Genomic DNA, 20973 nt, shown 5'->3' on the forward strand with positions numbered 1-20973 from the left:
CAACCAGACTGCATTTCCCATCATTCTCTTTGGCTACACAAGAATGAGAACTACAGATATATCTAATGACCCTGATTTTGTTGTATTAGCACTGCAAACTTTCCTGCTGAAGCAAAAAGGAGAGAGAAACAACTCTGAAATTGCAGAAATTGCTTGGCCTTTAGCCAAGACGACATTTAAACTATTTCCATATTTCTCAAAACATCATCCTCCATCGCTTTAAAAGTAGAGAAGCACTCATGTCACTTATCAACAGCAAAATGAACTCAATTTGATTTTTGTTTTTTCCTAAAAGCTACTCACGCTGCTAAACAGTGAAATTACTGAACAACAATAATGCGCAATAAACTCAAAAGGCTGATCTTTTTAACAATATTTCTTAAAAGCAAGATGCAGAGACAAGATCATGAATGCAACGTCAAGTGAGTAACGGCGTACTTACACTAATCGCGTCTCTCCGAGTACGCTGAATTTTTTACTGTAATTTCAAACATTTTCAATCACCGGCTCTTTGTCGTCATGCCCATTTAATAGACAAAAGTACATTGATTGAAAACCTAATGTCCACAGGCGATGATTGTCCAAGCACGAAAGGTGTTCACGCTACTCTCAACCTCAAAATGAAGCACGGAAGTCACATGGGAACCAAAATTCGAGCAGATCACTACAACTAAACTTGATTGTACTGTGTGATATTTTAGAGCATGGCTTTCATAATTTAAGCTATGTATGCCACCAGAACCATTTTCAGGGGATTAAGCGTAACCATCATTTATATAATAATGATTACATAATTAAATTAATTTAATCATGAATAAAATTGGGAGGACATTGTGGCAGATCATTGCACTTTTATACCATCAAAAACTCCTGAGCTGCTTTTGCTGCATGCTATCCCCCGTTTGTATTATGAATCCCAATCAACTGCTTTTGGCTGATTCTGGGCAGAGAGTATATGCCTAATACACTTCATCACCACTAAACACCAGTAACCCAGTGCCACTGGAAGCCATGTTTCACAGATGATGCTGTATGCTTTAGATTGTGAGCTGTTCCAAGACTTCTCCATACTTTTTTCTGTCATTCTTATCTTCATTTCAGCAGTCCAAATAATGCCTTTCCAGAAGTGGTCTGGCTTTTTTTTTTTTAGATATTTTATTTGGCAAGGTCTAATCAGGTATTAGTATCAGCTGCTGTACTTACATGAAACAAAATGTACTCATCACGCTTTGTACTTACAGTTTGCAATTATGTAGATTTAATAGGCTGCTACTGTTACACATTTGTAATGACCGAGTCTGTTACACAGCTGCTTATGTAACCAAAAGATACATATGTGTTGCAGACGTTATACAATGCAATTCTAAATTCAAGTACAAAGACATAGGGTGTTTAAAATAAAGTGTATCAAGACTGCACTTAGGTGTACTTCTACTACCAAGTACCTGATTAGGTAATTACTCTGTATTATGTAGTTGCACAGACATTAGAGCTGTAGATACCTTTTACCAATATGTACTAACCATGTTGTTACATACTACATACACATATTAGGGACAATTAATATAAAGTGGGACCCATTCTTCTTTTCCTCAGAATGTACCAAAATGTTGATTTGGCCACTCCAAACATTTCTGCCTTCTCTGATTTTTTATTTTTTTTTGGTTCATCAATCCTAACAGAGTTAAGGATTCATTATGTAACATCATGTAACTTGAATATGTTTTGGTCAGCAACTAAAATAATAAAAATTGTGCCTGCGTCCAAATATATGAGGGCCCTAACTGTATATATACAATGATGACCAAAAATATTAGAACATTAGTATTTTTACAAACTAAAAAAAAATGGTTCTAAGTCTGTGACTGACTCGTTGTGCAAACAAAAATTTTACTGGACTGCTACAATTATGTGTAAATTATACTAATGTAAACTAATATTTCAAAATACAGCAAAAGATAGAAATAAATGATGAAAATAAATAGTGTTCTAATAATAGCTTTCGTTTTCAAAAAAAAGTGTTTCTATTTTCTATTTATGAAAAAATCGCAAATTTTAACAATGTTTCTTGAGCAGCAAATCAGTATATTAGAATGATTTTTTAAGAATCATGTGACACTGAAGATTGGAATAATGATGCTATATTAAATAACACACAAAAAAACTGTGATTTTAAATTGTAAAAATAATTCTTAAAATATCTCTGAAGTACATTCCCATTCATATTCACAAAATTAAGCACTCCAGGGTGATTATGAACATGAAATTATAGAGCCATAGCTTCGTGTTTGTTTTAAAGACATTAAAAAGCCTTATATTTAGCTCATATTTTCTAACATTATGAAATATTATATATATATATATATATATATATATATATATATATATATATATATATATATATATATTATATTTTAATATTTCATGAAATGCTAAGGGGAGGCGAGTCTTAAAAGCAAAACTCTTAAACAAGCACCACTGCTAGATCCATAAAAGCTGTTTTTTCATGAACTTTGGTGCAGGCGTTAGGACTGGCAGCCTGTGGGTCCTGAATTCAGGAGCCTTTGAAATGATAATGTGCTTTCCACTATACATTACATTTGTATGCTGGATTTCAGCATTCATGGTTGGGATATTGCTCAGAGACAAACAGCTACTCTGTGAAAATGGGTTTGATGTACTCAGTTTTGGAACTGGCTGCTAAATGAGCAAGGAGGTAAGCAGAGATAAGATAAGCTCGCTTTGCCATGCAAGACACTAAACTGTCACAGTGAGGAGAACATCTCAACATGTTCTGCAGGGGTTTAAGCTGTCAGAAAAGCAACGCCATTCAGTGCTCCTCCTGCAGAAATTCCCCTCACAGAGCTTATATGGACAGGCGACACAGTTACTGGAAACATGTGTCCGACAACCAGTCAAACGACAGAAACTGCTAGCATGGCAAGAATTTTAACGCCTTTGAGAGTGCATCCCCTCAATCTAGGTCGTTCCATCTGGATTCGGAGATATCTGTCATTCAAGTGTGCCGAAGAGGGCTGCTGGGGACTTTTGGATGAGCGCCTACATCATGAGAATGGGCAGTTTCTCTGAGGAAACGGGATCAAAAGACCATCTGCCCGTTCTGAGGGTCTTGCTCCTCTCTTAGAGTGACCGAAGAACCCGGAGAAAGATTGAGAAGCAATGCTGCTCAGAGTTTTACATAGACCTTAATGCTGTAGGGAATGTAGGGATATGCTGTGTGTTGCAGGTTAATAACTATAATAAATATAAAGTATAATAAATGGTAAAACCAACAATGTTTCAAGAACGTTCACGATTCTAGTTTCTCAAAGTTAAGAACATGAGTTCTTTCATTAACGATAATAGAATCTTCATTCAGAGTTGTCTGGTGTTTAATAACGTTATCAAAATGTTAGCACAAAAATATAATTCATACATCAAACATGGGACGCATTTCTGAAATATTTTAGTGGGATGACATTCAAGTACCATTCTCACATTATTTTAAAAAATGAAAACATTGAACATTGCATCAATGTTCTCTTTAATGGTTACATAAAGTTTTTTTTATTATTAAACTGGATGTTTTGAATTTTCAGAGTACTGAGTTTTGAATTTATGACTTAATGGGAACGTAAGTGAAATGTTCTTAGAAAATATGAGCTGCCATAAGTAACTAAATTATAAAGTACAGTAAAACTATTCAAAGTTAGGAGGAAAACTCATTACTTTAAACTGCTTGGAAAGGTTCTTTCAATGTTATGAACAAACATTCTTCTAGCAACACTAAAAGAAATTTCATTCAAATTTAAAATTATAAAAACATACATTTATACATTTTAGTTTGACTTTAATGTTTTAGACATTACTAATGTTCTAATAAAATCATCTAAAAACATTTTAATATTCCCACTTATTTTTATGTAAAATGTAATGCAGAATGTTAATTTTAAATCTTCTCTGAACGTATACACACAATATATTTTAAAAATGGTATTTTAAAGTGTCCCTATTACTGTATGAATATTGAAAGGTCTATATGTTTTTTCTGGAGAGTCCCCAACAACAGATTGACTTGCATTTTTCCAACCACTTCTTTGCATGACACATCTGCTGTGATTGGTCGACTGGTCTAATTTTCATTTAATCTCGCCTGTAATATCTGATAAAGCAGTGTTTGTGAGCACCTTGCTGCTTTGTGTACAGCGTTTCTGCATAAACCAATATACTTCCGCTCTAAAAACAGCACCTAGTGGCAAAGAAATAATTAGCATTTTTATTCAGACCAATGCGAAAGACAAAGCTATATGCTTAATGTCAATGACTTAGGATTGATTTTAAATAAACATTAGCAAAACTTTCTTAAAACATAAAGCTTTCTAAAAGCATAATGTTGTGTGTGTGTTTTTTTGCTCTACAAACCAACGCATTACGATAAATTCCAGTTTGTAATGTTAAGTAATGTTCACTCAAATTACCAAGACCTATGGCCACTCTTACATTAAAAGAGGTTGATATGTTGTCTATTAAAATTCTCAGATGACGTTAAATGCATTAGAGTGAAAACCAAGCATTATCTGAAATGCACACAGCCAACAGGTCTAATATTCTTGCAACATTGTGGCCTACCGAGAGCTGAATTTATCGCAGGTCTTCCTCCCCGCTGGCATAAACACAAAGCAGCCATGCATGGCGTAAGACCTGACTCTCATTCAAGCGCCATTTCTTCCTTTCCTTTGCATTTACCGGCAATATAGTTAGCTTTAACGACATCCAGAGGGGGCGGTGAGAAGGGGTGAGCCTCCAGGCTCAGATATCCACATCTAAGAAGATCAGTTTCCCTTGCCCAAAGGTGAAAAAGCGCGCGCTAAAAAGCCCAGGGTCAGAAATTGTGTAATACAGATTCATCCCTGGTTTGACTGATTTGGCTGTAGCAACAAGGCCATGCGTTCTTCGTTTCGCTGAATGAGACTCAAAGACAGAGCTGGCAGTAGTTATTCTCTCCTGTGAATCATCCGGAATCACTTTTGGATGAATCACATAAATGTCTGACCAATTTTCATGTGTTGCATTTGATAAAACATTAATTAAACGTCTGAAAAGACATCCATTTAGTCTCTCTGATGAAGCTAGCATGCTAATCATGCTAGGAGTATGACAGGAATCTACTATCCAGCAGAAAATAAAGGCGGTGATGGTTAGTTGGTCATTTAGCTTGTTTTGAGGGTTTTAGAGGGTTCTGGGGGCTGGAGGAACCAGCGGAAAAATAGCATAACAGTTTTTTTTTTCACAAATATTTCTAACACATTCAGAAAGGTACATTTTTGTACCTAAATGGTCCATTTTGGTACCTTAAAGGTACATATATTAGTACTTAAAGTTTACATATTTGAACCTAATAGGTACAAACGTGTACCAGCCCCAGTGACAGCTTTTGTAACTTTATTTCTGAGAGTGAATAATGGGCAAGTGTAAAAAAGCCTGGAACAGAACGTCCCTTCTTATATATATATATATATATATATATATATATATATATATATATATATATATATATATATATATATATATATATATATATATATATACACACACAATTTCAGTTTTCAGCTACAAGGCTATTTTTAACCAAACTTTGTACAGAGGTAATTTTCTGCATAATAAAAATTTATAAATGTTCTAAAATACCGTATCTGTTCTATATACTGTATCTGTTGCAACTAATTTGTATGTGAATGCATTCTTGGGCTGCATGTAAGGAAAGAGAGTAACAATGAGGCAACAAGAATTTCTTATATTTTACAGGATTATTGGTATACAAGCTCTTCCTCTTTTCAGTCGGTGTCTCCTCAAAATGTACTATAAACTATTCTTTATATGATGGTCAAACCTCCAAACATCTGGCAAGCCCCAGAAAGCCTTGAATGTGCCCCATATGTTTGTGAAAAACCAATGTTTCATTGTTAAATTGGATGCAATTTTTATGCATACATGTTCAATTTCAAAGTAATATTTTTTAAAGCAATTCAAAATTTCCCAAGTCACTGGTCTAAACGCTCGACTAAATTAGTCACTTGTTCACTGAATCAGCTCAAATGACTCACTAACCAAACTAACCATCTTTCATCTCCAACTTCAAATGAACCTGAATTTGTTACTGCCTTCCAACCATTACTTTGAATTGCCATCAATGGAGAAAGATGTTTTTTTGCCCACAGACGCCTTGGTTACAGTATCTACTGTACCAGAAGGTGTTAACAGACAACCGGCCCAGAGCTCAACCAGGAAGGAAATATACTGTTATCTGTGTTAGCAACTTCTGAGTTTACTCAAATCAAAGAGTTGAAATAGTTTGACGCTGCAGACTTCAAACCCAATTAAAGAGAATTTCATAACCTAAATGATGAGTCAGAAATACTGTTTCTGTCTTCATTCAGCCAACTAGGAGCTACTGAAGCAAAACTAATAAGAAGATGAGAGGCTATAATACATCAAACATGTTTGCTGGTTTAAACGCTGTTCTTAATGAGGTCTTTTCTACACCAAAAAGTACCTTTCATCGATATATTTTGAGCCCTGCTCATCTTTCATTAAGCACAAATGATACAGCACTACTCATTTTTCACATATCCTGGGGATATAGCATATTTAATCTTTATTCAGTTCAATCGCACGTCGTATTCCAAAATGTAAAATGCTACCCACAATACCTGAGTGCACTTCAAAGTGTCTCACGCTGATAATTAAAGCAACACCTAAATTATTAACTGTATTTCGTGTTGCGCACACAGCGTTTCCCATTGGGGCGACTCACGTTTGATTGCGCCATGCATAAGAAGACTAATGCAAAAGAACTGCAGGATTTTACAGCAGGCGCTGCAGAGCACTTCAGAAATCACCATATCTAAAGCAATCCCAGAAAGACAAATGAGAAGCAGAGAGAATTTTAAGCACAATACAAGTTAAAAACAGCATTCATTTGAAATTCAACAAAACAGAATAATATAAAAGCCGCATATATCAAAGCCAAAGCCAGAGTACTCCGGGCTTACAGCAAAGTAGCCGGATTCCTTTTGGAGCCAACATGCTGCTTACAAAGGATCTGTGGCACCCGAAAAGCATTTGGACACTTAAGCCACACTTTAAAATATCTGGATGTCAATGCATTAGATAACAACATTCTAGAGCAAGAGCCATTTTAAAGAATGAGCGCGCAAGAAAAATACTTCAAAAGATTTCTATTAAGTTTTAAATGATAAAACTGAATGCAGTTTCGCTTTACCACATAGACATGCAGGATGTCAAATGGTAGTGTAACATTCATTCACATGATGAATTTATATATATATATATATATATATATATATATATATATATATATATATATATATATATATATATATGTGTGTGTGTGTGTGTGTGTGTCATATGTACAAATAGTATATCTGTTTTAAAACCCTGGAATATAGATATCATTAGATTCACAAACCTAAAATTAAATTGAAGTATCTAATAAAAAGTATCCTTTGTGTTCAGTTAGCACAAGTTGTGTATTTCTTTTTGGAAATGACTGATCGTAGAACACATTGATCTGAGCTTGTTTTTGAGGGAATATTATACACAAATAGCCAAAATCATACACGAATAACACTGTTCTCACTCGGAAATTGAGATGCGTGAGCGCATATCAATGAGCCTACAACAATCAGTTCCAAAAAGACCTATGCTAATCCAAAGAAAATGGTCATTTTTGAACCAGCAACACCAAATTAGGAGGATTTTCAGACAAAAATGTTGATTTTAATCTACTTGGCAAATACAGCTGTTTTGTTCACATGATGGCAAGATGACATATATACGCATAATTATAAGTACATATGGTAAGTATACTTATGTTATAAGTAAACGCATAATTATTGAGATATATAGTGCGCATATATATACATACATATTGCATAAAAATATCAATAATGGAAAGCATAGCTCTAGCTGAATAAATGTCATTTCTAAAAAAAAAAAAAAAAAAAGTGAAATTAGTTCCGAGTAAAGCTTGTGCATCATTTGTTTCCAGAAACCAATTGCTTTGATATTTTACCATCTAATGCAATGACATTCAGATATTTTAAGCGTGTCCAAATGCATTAACGCCCTGTGATGCTCTACAAAAGCAGCGAAGGCCTCCTTTTAATAAAAAGCAGCTCATCCTCGAAAAACCAAGAATCCAGAAAATGAAAATGAGCTTCTTAGCACAGTTTCCCCAAGCGTTTATCCGTCACTTCTTACCTCTGCAGATGGGAATAGGAAAATCCCACACCGCTACATTAGACGTGCTGGTGACACAGGTCAGCTGTGCGTGGCCGTCCAGGGTATATCCAGCCACACAGTGATACCGGATTCTGTCTCCCACATTGAAGCTCGTTCCATTCAGGATTCCTTTGGCAGGGACTCCTGGGTTCCCACAAGAACTGCTTTGTAGTTCTGAGGAGAGACAAAGAGAAGAGGCCAAAATCATACGTAGTTGATGAGCGCAGTTTTATTCTTCACGCATTGCTGATTTCTGCTGGTTATAACCGGCCAATTAGAGAGTTATTCATCAAAAAAATAATGAAAACAATGAATAAAAATGAGTGTGTGAAAGAAAGCCACATCCTACTGCAATAAAAAAAAGATACTAGTCTATTTGAGAAGAAAAAAAAAAAAAGTAGATGTGGCAAGAATGCAGTTGACTTTCCTTATTTTTTTCTCAGACATCTGACGTTGGACTCATGTTCCCGCTTTGACACATTTCTAATCCTCAGGGACACATGCCTGGATATGATATGTTAAGCTCGCTTATCTTTGATTTAAACCAGCACACATCCGCTCTGAGCAACTGCAACTATCATGAAATTCCATTTCAATCCTCAGTCGACTTCAGACGCACCGCGCTTCCCGCTTTAGACTGATAGTTCTGACAATCAGCTGATCAAAAATAATCAGTTATGATTAAAAATTAATTAGTTGATATAAATATTGTCTGCATTTGCTGCATTCTTGGGTGAATATGTCATAGAATGTATAATAATGTTTTCATTTATTTGCAGATTAAGAATAGAATAGAATAGAATAGTTGAAGTTTGATATGTTATAATACTGTAGTTTGGGGGTGGTGAGACTTGTATCATTACTGATCATCAAGGCTTTTTATATATATATATATATATATATATATATATATATATATATATATATATATATATATATATATATGTGTGTGTGTGTGTGTGTGTTTGTGTTTTAAAATTACTATTCTATTTACATGTATTTTAAAATATATTTATTTCTGTGATGCAAAGCTGGATTTTCTCTATCTTCAGTATCACATGATCCTTCAGAAATTACATGAAAACAGTTGGGTTGGTTCATATTTCTGTGGAAAGATTGTGCATTAAATGTCTTTACTGTCACTTTTGATCAATTTAATGTGAACTTGCTGAATAAAAGCAACAGAATTATTATTGATAAAATAAAACTGTAGTACAAAGCATACAATAGATCAGAGAGACTTATTTGTAATTTTTTTTGTATCCACTCTAGGGTTGCCAACCGCCCCATATTAGCCAAGATGTTCCATATTTTGGGCTTAATTTACGTGTACCATACATCACCTCCCTTTTCCGGTTTCCAGACTGCTAACAACTGACTGATACAACAACAGCAATGCTGAATGTTGATATAGATATATATGTGTGTGTGTGTAATGATTGTGCCGTATTTTAATTTTCTGAAGTCGGCAACCTTAATCCACACAGACGCCTTTTTAAAATCATTGTGACATGACAAGAAGCCTAACCTGCTGTATTTTGATTCCTGTCACCACAGAAATAAAAGTAGTACTGGATTTGTAGGAAATGGCACCATGAATTAAAGAACTGATCGTGTCATCTAGAGAGAAAAAGCATAAAATAGCATCTGCACAGCATGTGAAGAACACAACAAATGTCTTTTAAAGGTCCTTACAGATATGCATTAGAAAGAATAATGCATTTTAATGCATTTCACTAATGTGCTTCTGCATTATAATTATGCAAGTAGAAAAAGTGGCCCTTTAAAACCAGCAGACGTGCAAAATTACAACTTGAGCAGATGATTTATAGAAGGCGTTTAGCAGCTAGAATGATATGGCAGTGCATTTGCTCCCTGGTACACAGTCAGTGAACCATTAATTTCATCTCAATTTGTGCTCTAAAGTATTAGACTTAAAGCATCTTAAAACCCAGTCACTTCACACCAGCGAGACCATTATCTCCATGTCACTCAATGAGACAGATCGTACTTTTCTTAATCTACCTTTAACAATAGAGCGTGCACTTTGGCACCAATACTTTGCGCAAACACGTTTTCCATTCGGTTTGCAAACGGAAGCTCCTTTGCTTAAACAAAAGCAGCTGAAGTTGATCAAATGCAGCTCGCGACTATCATCGCTCACTATGTTTTCCTGTGCGACTCTCCGCATAGGAACACGGCACATCTGTCAGCTCATCTTCACTCGCGTATAGTCCCACTGAGCTTTACGCCCGTGATCTGGGGTAATGGAGGCATTTCCTGTTCATTATGACAGGTTGGACTCCGTGGCTTTCTATATTATGGCAGTCAAATAAATGGCCCGGAGTGGAAATGAATCAGGCTTAGTACAGAAAGTGTGTTGAAGTATTACCTTTGAGACAGGATTATTTATTTTTCTCCCCCTGTTCCAAAGAAGCAATTACAAACCTGGTCCCTCAGCAGACTGAAAAAAAAAAACTAAAATACAAACAGAGACATGACAAAGGCGTCTGTTTGATTGTGCCACAGACGCTCGGACTGATGGGCAGGATACTGGTGGAGTGCGACATTTGGAGTTGGAAATTACTTTTAGAAAGAGGCCATTCCTTGTAATTGCTACTCAGGAGTTGTTATTTGTGGAAATACAAGACTATTGATGTGAAATACAGCAGCACTTCTGAACTAGTCTGTTTTACAGGATAGATTTTCTCTGGACACCAGAGACTCAGCACTCACCTTTTTGTTGTACAAATTTACAAACAATACATCCATCAATACTTCTATCTATCCGTCTATCTATCCATCCATCCATCCATCCATCCATCCATCCATCCATGCTAGACTGAATAGGCCCAACAATACACTGCTCACTCCAACCATCCATCGGTCTATCATCTATCCATCCATCAGTCAATGAATCTATCACTTTATTACCCATCCATTGTATAGGCCCAATACTACACTGCTTCATCCATCCATCCAATCTATCAGTCTATCACCCATCCATCACAAAATCACACAGGTCTAACACTCTACCATTCTATCCAACTGTCACCCATCCATTCATCCAATCTATCAATCTATAATCTGCAAAAGTTGCAGAAGCCCAACAAGACACTGATCAATCCATCGATCATGAATTGCATAATCTCAACAATACTCTGCTTTATCCATTCATGTACCAATCTACAGTATAATAAATCCATCTATCCACCAATCTATCATTCATTCATCAAAAATTGCATTGACCCAACAATATACTGCTCCTCCATCCATCCAATCTATCATCCACCCATCCCTCTATCCATCAATAAACCTTTTTATCCATTCATCCATCAATCAATCCATCCATCCAATCTAACATTCATCCATTAATTCAATCAATCAATCATGAATTTAATTGCAGACAATATACTGCTCCATCCATCCATCCATCCATCTATTCATTCATCCATTCATCAATGACTAATCAATAAATCCACATGCAAATCTATCATTAATTAATTCATAATCTTAATTGCATGGCTCCAACAATATATACATCACCATCAAATATATAACTATTAGCATGAGCTGCTTCCGATTGATGCATGCTCTAAATTCATATTTATTCGAGTCTGGGTCATATTTTCTTTCACTGTGCGTAGGATGAGAGGATATCCAGCAACCTGTTCATGCTGGCATCAATCTAATTTGGCTGCCTTCTCCCTAGTGACTAATGAATTTGGGCCTAAATACTGTATTAATGGACACACACAACAAATGATATGGGAAATGTTTTCACATTATAAGCCTATTTTGCTGTTGATGACCCTTCAGAAAAACCTGCAGAGCAACAGCTAAAAACCACATAAACATAGTAGAACATCCGCATGTCAGATAATAATCAAATATAAAATTAAAATAAATAAAATATTAAATAAATGACATTCAATTTTACTATTAGACTTTTCATAATACACCCAGTGAATTCCAAACAAAGTCCTTCCCTACATTTTAGACCACGGAATATCCTGTTTCACTCAGAAATGTCACATTAGGAAAGTAAAATGGATTGTAAACACTGTTTCATCTAGATGAAATACTACTCACGGGTACGTGGCGGTCACTGCACAGCATTGAAGTGTCACTCCACAGATAACTATCTAAGAAACCGCTAAGATTTGGTGTGCTCAATCCTCCTGTGTTTACCTTCACATCCACTGCGGTGGCCTTTGCAACAAGAATCTGATTTATAGAGCACAGCAGGAGAGTGTGCTGTTTTAGCTGTCGTCTCTTAACATGACAGCTTCCACAATAAATACAAACATAAACATGACATAAGCATGGCATGTGGCCTGTCATAACCACTCATGGCAGGTTATACCTCCAACGCTCGTGACAAACGACACCTCTCCGTCAAAATGAATGCCGTCGGGTGATCTGCATTGACAGTTACAGGACTGCAGAAGCACTAGCCTGTCTGTAGCTGCCGATGTATTCAATAATGTTCCACATTCGGTACAACTTCTTCTCTATAGACAGAATCAGTGGCCTGTTGTCAATGTGGACAGAAACTGGCTTGTGCCTCAGCTTACAAGCGGTTTTTAATTTGATACGGTGCACTTACTGTGTACAGAAATTACCGAACAAACAAATGCATGTGTGTAGTAATGTACGAGGCAAATGTTAAAGAAAATCATTACAATTCTGACTTGTAAGTCAGTTCAACTACACACATTTATGAGACTACTCTTGTGAAGTCACTTACATCCAATTCAAAACTCCTGTCACGTCTGTGAAGATGAAGAGACGAAAGCAAATCTGGAAAGTTAACTCACCCAAACAAGTAGTCCAACTGCTAAAAGTCAGATGACTTAAAAATATACATTTTATATATACTTAAGATGACTTGATAGCATATCTTTTCATACAGTACAAAATAAAATAAACCATTTCTTTTAAATATTTTACAAAACAGATTTCTAATATAAGCGCATTCCAATAAGCAACGTTTGTCTTCAAAAAATTGAGGGACGCATCAAAATAATTTTCTGTGGTAATCGACAGCATTTCACAGATGCTGTCAATAGAGCTTAACTTGTATTGAACCAGGGATATTCTTTTCAATCAGAAACAGCTCAGATAGATTCCACTGAACAGAGAGAGCCCCTCGCGTCTGACCCCAGCTCTCTTATTATGAGAAATGGCCGCTATTTTGATCCCACTTGCGCTTGCTGGAGATGTTCATAATAGCTCCCAAAGTGTCTGTGAAAAGACCACCAGAAACACTATAAGAACACTTTTATCTGAAATAATCTGAGAAAATAGAACTGCCATTATTTGCTGCCTCCCCTTAGACTTGAAGCCTTTAGACTTTTATTTGTAACCATCATTAAATAACAAAGGTCTATTAGAGAAATTTAAAGTTAGAAAGTTAAAAATGCTTCAATCAATTTGGCTCAAAAATATAAGAGAGCTGGAAAAAATTAAAAGTTAAAGAATAATAAATAATGACAGGTCAGATGTTTATATTATTACTTGAAGTTCAAGTGGAGCAGTTCCTCATTTTAATACTGTAAGTAGATTTTATAGTAAAACAGGATAATTTCAGAAAAAAAAGTGATGCTTAATAGATCATTTAAAAATAATTAAACAGCTAAAGATAACACGCATTGTAAAGACATTAGTCCAAGGCAGCTATTTGTAGAAATAATATTGCATATATTTTTTCTTTTTTCACCATCCATAACCACCCAACACAGCAACACAACACCTCACCAATCACGTGAGCCTTTGGTCTACCTGCCAGACCAATAATAGGCAGACAGTGACCCGTTGGAAATCAATTATTATTTCTGCAATTCTGTGCCTCTCATGCTGCAGAATTCACACAGATCACCTTTAATATCTATTCTCTGAAAAAATTATATACATTCATACGTCTGAACTGAGCGCTGAGAGTATAGTAGGCAAACCGCTGAGGTAATTACCACAGTCTGATCCCAGGAGATGAGCCATTCATCCCTCTATACATCTAATGACTTTGCTGCCCTTGAAGATGATGGAAGTTTGTCAGAGCGTCTATATTGCGATGCTGAGCACACTTCAGCGCACAGCAATCTTTCCCTGGGAGCGTGTCAGAAGTCTTGGTGTATTCATAACTACTGTATTGAGCTGTTTTTGCATATAAGCAAACCACAAACACCACCAAAAACCTTCACAGGAACCACAGGGACGGGGCCACCAGGAGCCCCAAGACAGGCAGATTTCATGGGTCACCACTGAGTGTAATATATTTCGGAGACATTATGACGTGAAATTTCAAAAGGTTGCAACAAAAGACAAAGAGTGCTGCCATTTCTGCTGTGTTTTCATTTTGCTCACATTTCCATAAACGAGCGCTCTTTAGGCATCCCAGAAAATGTTTCAGAATCAATGTTTTGGCCTGTACTAGCATTTAGATGGCTAGAGGCTCTGCAGGGAGCACCGTTAATGCACGTTGTGATGACCGAACATTAGCATGTTGATCGTGACATATGGTATTTCCAGAGTCATTGGCATTCAATTGAAGGGCAGACAGAAAGGTTGAGGTTTTGCATCTAACTCTATACTCAGAAGCTGACTCGTACCGGATGGCGATAGACACATTAATCAAAGCGCACGCACTGACTGTCAAACATGGTTTCAGTTGTTCTAACGTGACGGAAAACTGACAGGAACCAAAATGAGATTTCTTTTCCCTAGTGTGTGTCCATCTCTCTCTCATAAATGTTGAATCACTAGCACATTAAACCCATTGGACACGAACCAACGCCTTGTTATTGCTGTTTGCTGAGAGTCATAACCCTTAAACCCTCACTGTTTGCACTACAGACACAAATTATACCTAAAATCACAAGGCTTGTTGACAAGGTGTGTTTTTTGCTTTTGCTTTTCTAATGGATCAGACAACTTCTCCTGGTGGACCCAAAACACCCTAGAAATTGCCTAGAACTTCCAGCAAACTGCACTAAAAAAACTAAGACAAAGGTGGTTCTTTTGACCCTATGTAAAGCTTCATAAAATTCCAATAATATCATAGAAACTTGAGAAAATCACCCAACATTTACCGCAAATACCCTAACAACCACCTTGCAACTTCCTAGAAAAACCAACTTCTTAGACCACAAATAATTTAATTGAAAGATTTTAGTGGATTGGACACTGAATGGTTGTGAATTTCACCTGGTGGACTAAAATAACTGCAAAACACAGAAGAATCTTCTTAGAACATCCTACAAACTGCAATAAAAATCATAAAGACAAGTGCGGCTTCTTTTGACTTATGTTTTGACTCATGAATGTCAAATTGACCTAGGAGCAATCACCTAGAATCCATTTAAAATACACTACGCTACCAACTACTTAGAAGATCCTACCCTACACTTATCCACTTATTAACCCCCAGGATTATCAAAGAGACTTGTGGTACAATCATCAAGCAACTATCTAAAATACTCTACCAACCTCCTAGAAGACCATAAAAAACTATGCAAAAAATAAATGATTTATGTTAGGACTCATGAGCCCCCATGAATATCAAAGAGACTTCAATCACCCAGCAAACACCCAAAATGATCTAGCAACCACTTAGCAAATATTTAAAACACCCTATAAACTGCTGCAAATCATCAAAGAGACTTTGGTGGGCACATTTCAATCATTGGCCCATGTTGGGACTTATAAACACAAAATAATTATATAAATACTTGGGGGCAATCACATGGGAACCATCCAAGATACCCTACCAAAGATCTAGCACAACCTAAAATACCCAACAAACCATGCCAAAACATCATAGAGACATTGTGGACTCTTTTCACTCACTGACCCATGTTGGGACCAATTGACCTTAAAGAATTTCTCAAAGCTTCGGGGGCAATCACTTTAAAACCTTTCAAACTTTCCTAAAGACCACACTCCCCACTAGCTGTCTTAGAGAAATGTTGTGCTCTTTGGACACATTAACCAAACTGGATGGGACCAATAAATCACCAAGAATATTGTGATGGTCAACAGACTTGAAAAGTTTGAGACATCGTAATAATCATCTAGCAAATATCCAAAATACTACCTAGAACACATTACAAACCAAAAAAAGGCCAGGTGGACTCTTTGGACTTTGTAATAACCAAACTAATGTTACGACTAGTAGACCACCAAGTACATTATGGTGGACAACACGCTTCACAAGTAAGAGACTGGATGATAATCATCTAACGACTGTCTAAAATACCCAAGCAATAGATCTCTTAAAAAAAACTCAAAAGAGCCTCAAATTCATCAATTATGCACATCAATCTATTGAAATGAATGATGATTAGACAAAGTCATTGTGAATTCAGTGGGAATCCCAGGCCCTCTGGAGTGTAATAACCTGCAGGATTAATATTCCAAAACCCATAAAATTCAGAAGCACATTAAACACAAAAGCATGAGCCAAAGCCCAGGCTGGTCAATGGGACTGAATAATTCAGACTGTAAAGATGGAGCAGATGGGGCGGCATGCTGTGGTCAGGTCAGGAGGATAACAGGTGGAAAGAGTGATGGAAGATGGCGAGTGGTTGAGAAATGACAGTCGCTGAGGGTGTAGATGACCCAGACGCTCACAAACTCAACCAATCACGGCCAGGGGCTGAAATAAACTTGATGGCGCAGCACAACATCTGCTCAGATATTAAACATTCCCTTTTGGGTGAACTGAGTTATTTGGGCTGAAATAAGTGATCCAAAACTAGGCTGACCAAAGACAGACAACATTAGCATTTTTAAAGGGTACATATACAATGGAAAATCAAATTTTTCTTGATGTTTTCAAACACAGTCTGATGCACAATAGCTTTCAAAACTACACATCCATCAAACTCGGCACAGGACGTTCTGACTTGGGTTTCCTTTACCTTTCAAGCTAATTGGACTACAAGCAACACAAAATGATTTTAACATCCATCTGTCTACTGGACGACCCATCTGACTATCTGTCTATTTATCTGTCTTTCTCTTAGCAGCCCACATCCTGAACAAAGCCCTAACAATCGTCCAGAGCACACAAGCAATGGTGTAGCTATCAATCAGGACACCCAAGTATCCACCTAGCAGTGCCCTCGCAAATAACAGCCTAAACAAAGAACTAGCAATCACTAGGAACACCTTAGCAACCACCAAAAGATCCAAGCAATGACCTAATGAGTTAACAACCTGAACAAATAATTGCCGTTAATACAGATCACCCTAGCAACCACCAAAATACCATAGCAACCCCCTAACAACACTCCAGCAAATTAACAACAAAGTATAATCAATCAAAACACCCTAGCAACCACCAAAAAACCAACACTCTGACCAAGGGACTAACAATCGATCTCCAACAATTGCCTAGAGACCACCTAGCAACATCCTAGGAAAATTAACTACCTGAATAATGAATTTACAACCAGAACATGCTAGCAACCACTTAACAATATCCTATTAAATTAAGAGCCTTAAAGAGTTCACAATTTAGTCACCTAGCAACACTGTAGCAAATGAACAGCCTGAAAAAAAAAACACTAGCATATTAACATTCTGATAATATAAACTCCAATTCATTCGGAACATCATAGCAACCACCAAAACCGTCCTAGGAACACTCTAGCAACTCACAAAAACACCCCAAAGCCATCAACAATTCCCTAGCAACTGCCTAGCAACACCCTGGTAATCACTAACAGTTGTCCAGCAACCACCTATCAATGTTCAAGTTAATTAACAACAAAGAACAAAGAACTACCAATAATTCAGAACACCATAGCACCCACCTAAAATGCCCTAGCAACAGAAAACAACACCTTAGCAACTTTACATCCACAACAATGAATCAGCAATCATCCAGAACAACCCAGCAACCATTAAAAAAGCAACCTAGCAGACCTCTAGCAACTTAAACAAGTCCTGAGTATTGATAGTATGGCTAGTATTTCTCATACTTCTTAAATGACCTCAAACTACCTTTCAGATAAGGCTTTGTAAAGTCAGTCTTTCATTTTTGTTTACTCAAGCATGGAGCAGTGCAAAATTCTCAACGAAATTGACTGATTTCATAAAGAAAGAGTATGTGAGCCAATCCTAAGAGAGATATTTTACATATAGAGGTCCTACAACAGCAAAACTAGTGTAACTTAAGCAAGAAACCGTGACTAACAGTGTATTTTAAGGGGTTAAAAAAAACAAACTAGAATTTGTCCTCTTTAATAATAGTTATTTTTAAAGTATTAGGGAATGAATTCATTGCTAGCTTAACGCCCACTGCCTGCTGTCAAACACTTATGCGATGAAAAAAGTTTTAATTGACCGTTACAATGTGCAATTTGCATCTCTCAACTCAAAATCCATAGCAGGGAAAGTTAAAAGCTGTGTTATGTTCCTTACCTTCATAATATATTTTAAATCCATGGGCGCTTACAGCAAAGTCGCTGGTAAGACGCAGGGAAAATATGGATCCGGTACTTGTGACAGGCGCTGGCACCTGAAATCCTGTTAACCTGTACGAGAAGAGAGAAATATTACTCATCCAGGCATAAAGTAGAGAGGAATCTCACACAAATAAACATTACAATTTGTCATTTCCAGAATGTATCCAGCCCTGTGCAATAAATAAATAAATAAATACATTTAAAACTAAGCGAAAATACACATTTCTTTCATTTAGAACAATAAACATACTTTCATGCAATCAGTTATTTTTTTTTACAATTTCCTTTTTATTATTGCATTCCTTTCTCATTTATTTGAAATGAACTTTTTCTTTGAATTTGTGGCTGAAATGTGACCTCCTTCGCCAGATTCACCAACACTTCATTCGAAGCATTTCAATAAAGAGCGTGCCAGGATTAAAATGATAAAACAATGACTATTATACAAAAACGGCTAAGAAAGCGGAAGTTAGTTCTGAGACGAGAGCTTGCATAATTTGTTTGCAAATGCTATTTGGTTGCATATTATCCGATTCAAAAAGTCATGCATTTTTAAGCAAGGCTAAAAAAGTCAGAATACTATTTTGGCCCACTGTGTTTTATTCTTGGTACATTTGACAATACTATCTCCCAGGAGTCGCACCCACTTTACACCTTTCGCCTACTCATTTCTGCTTTACACAACAAGACATAAAGAATGAGTCATTTCTTCCTATTTCAGAAGAATTCATCCAAATCATTGTCTTTATATCCCAGCCGGTCTCGCTTTAACAGGATGTGAAGCTCTCTGATATTGGAAACTTGGGAAAGATCAATGAGCCCCAACGATTTGAAAATGTCATTTCACAAAAGTACCATCAGCATTCGGGGAGCAGCTAATCTGTGATAACTGAACGGGTCCGCCACGTTCATGGCGAGGACAGATACTTGTGCGCTTATGCAATAACAAACAAGAAAATGAACAATCGTATTAAAGTCAACATAAACATCTGTTCATAACGCAATTTAAACCCCAAAAATGACATGCTTTTTGCACGGTGCAGCATGACTTTGTTGTATCCATTTGATCGGATCGTGATTGCATGCATGAATCTGTTTTATTTTTTTGTGGTCGATTTTGAAGATGCACGCGATCTGCTTTTCAAACGAGTCGCAGAGATCGTGACCACGTGTAAATATATCTGCTAAACTTTCAGCTGGCAGTACTTTACAAAGCTTTAAAGTGGTAACAAAACATGGAGGAATGAGAAAATGCGTCCCTAAAGTGACAGAAGTCTAAAAACATGTTGGTGTCCTTCTCATTAATATTAATCTTATAATAATAATAATAATAATAATAAAGATTTTCTCTGCTCTTAACCAATGTAAGCTATGTTTTATTGATAGTGTTATATTTTGCATGTGATCATTTTGAGTTTGTTAAATTTTTAACTGAATACTAGTGAAAAAAGGCCTCATTTTGCATGCAAAACAATCTTAAAAAGCAGCATTAAAAAGAATTTTGATGCAATTGTGGATCGGTTCACTTCATTTTACCGTTTCATGGTGCTATTGGTTTATTTAAATAGATTCAAGAACCAAAGCACCATGATGACAGTTTCCCATATTCAATGCGAATCCTGATGAGTAAATTGCATAAAATGTTATCAAATGACCGCAGCATGTAAACAAAATCTGTTGATGCAATTAAAGCTACATGATTCGGAAAAAAACAAACTCATTTTAACCAGTAATAACAATCCGGTCAAATCACAGTGGATAAAATCAATTATTTCCAGACCAAACTAGTGTTACTCTCTGAAATAGGACACATCGCTTACAGTGCCTTTAAATGCGTCGCAAGTGACGTTTCATGTTCCCTTCAAGATTACTTATTATTTAAGACTCTGAGAAATTGAATTACTGGAAAGTCTGTGCAACCCTAGAGCTGGAGTTAATGATTTGATGAGCACATCTCTCACCTGGCCTCAAGGCAATTAGCAGAAAATTGTATAGTTAAGTCCAGAGGGATATTACGGAGGCTAAGTGAAACCATATGCAAACATAATGTGTGGTTAAGCAGGGGTCACTCAAAGTGCCAAGTAACATCAGTCTCAGCCTGTGTATGGTCTGAACTGACAGAAAACTGGACCAGACTTTATGACAAAGGTCTCAAAAAATGCTCAAGATCCCCATTTTAAGCTACACAGGCCACTAA

General features: G+C 36.5%; 1 protein-coding gene across 3 annotated transcripts in view; it reads right to left on the reverse strand.

Moving 5' to 3' along the window:
- Nucleotides 1–20973, reverse strand: part of csmd3a (CUB and Sushi multiple domains 3a) — a 228751-nt gene that overhangs the window by 180354 nt on the left and 27424 nt on the right. For all 3 annotated transcript variants that reach the window (XM_043231853.1, XM_043231852.1, XM_043231854.1), the window contains exons 3-4: nt 18733–18845; nt 8284–8478 (exon numbers count right to left, since the gene is read on the reverse strand). In XM_043231853.1, coding sequence (XP_043087788.1) covers nt 8284–8478; nt 18733–18845 — 308 coding nt within the window. The remainder of the gene's footprint in view (nt 1–8283; nt 8479–18732; nt 18846–20973) is intronic.

Source organism: Puntigrus tetrazona, unplaced genomic scaffold, assembly GCF_018831695.1.
Source record: "Puntigrus tetrazona isolate hp1 unplaced genomic scaffold, ASM1883169v1 S000000456, whole genome shotgun sequence".
NCBI classification, from domain to species: Eukaryota; Metazoa; Chordata; class Actinopteri; order Cypriniformes; family Cyprinidae; genus Puntigrus; species Puntigrus tetrazona.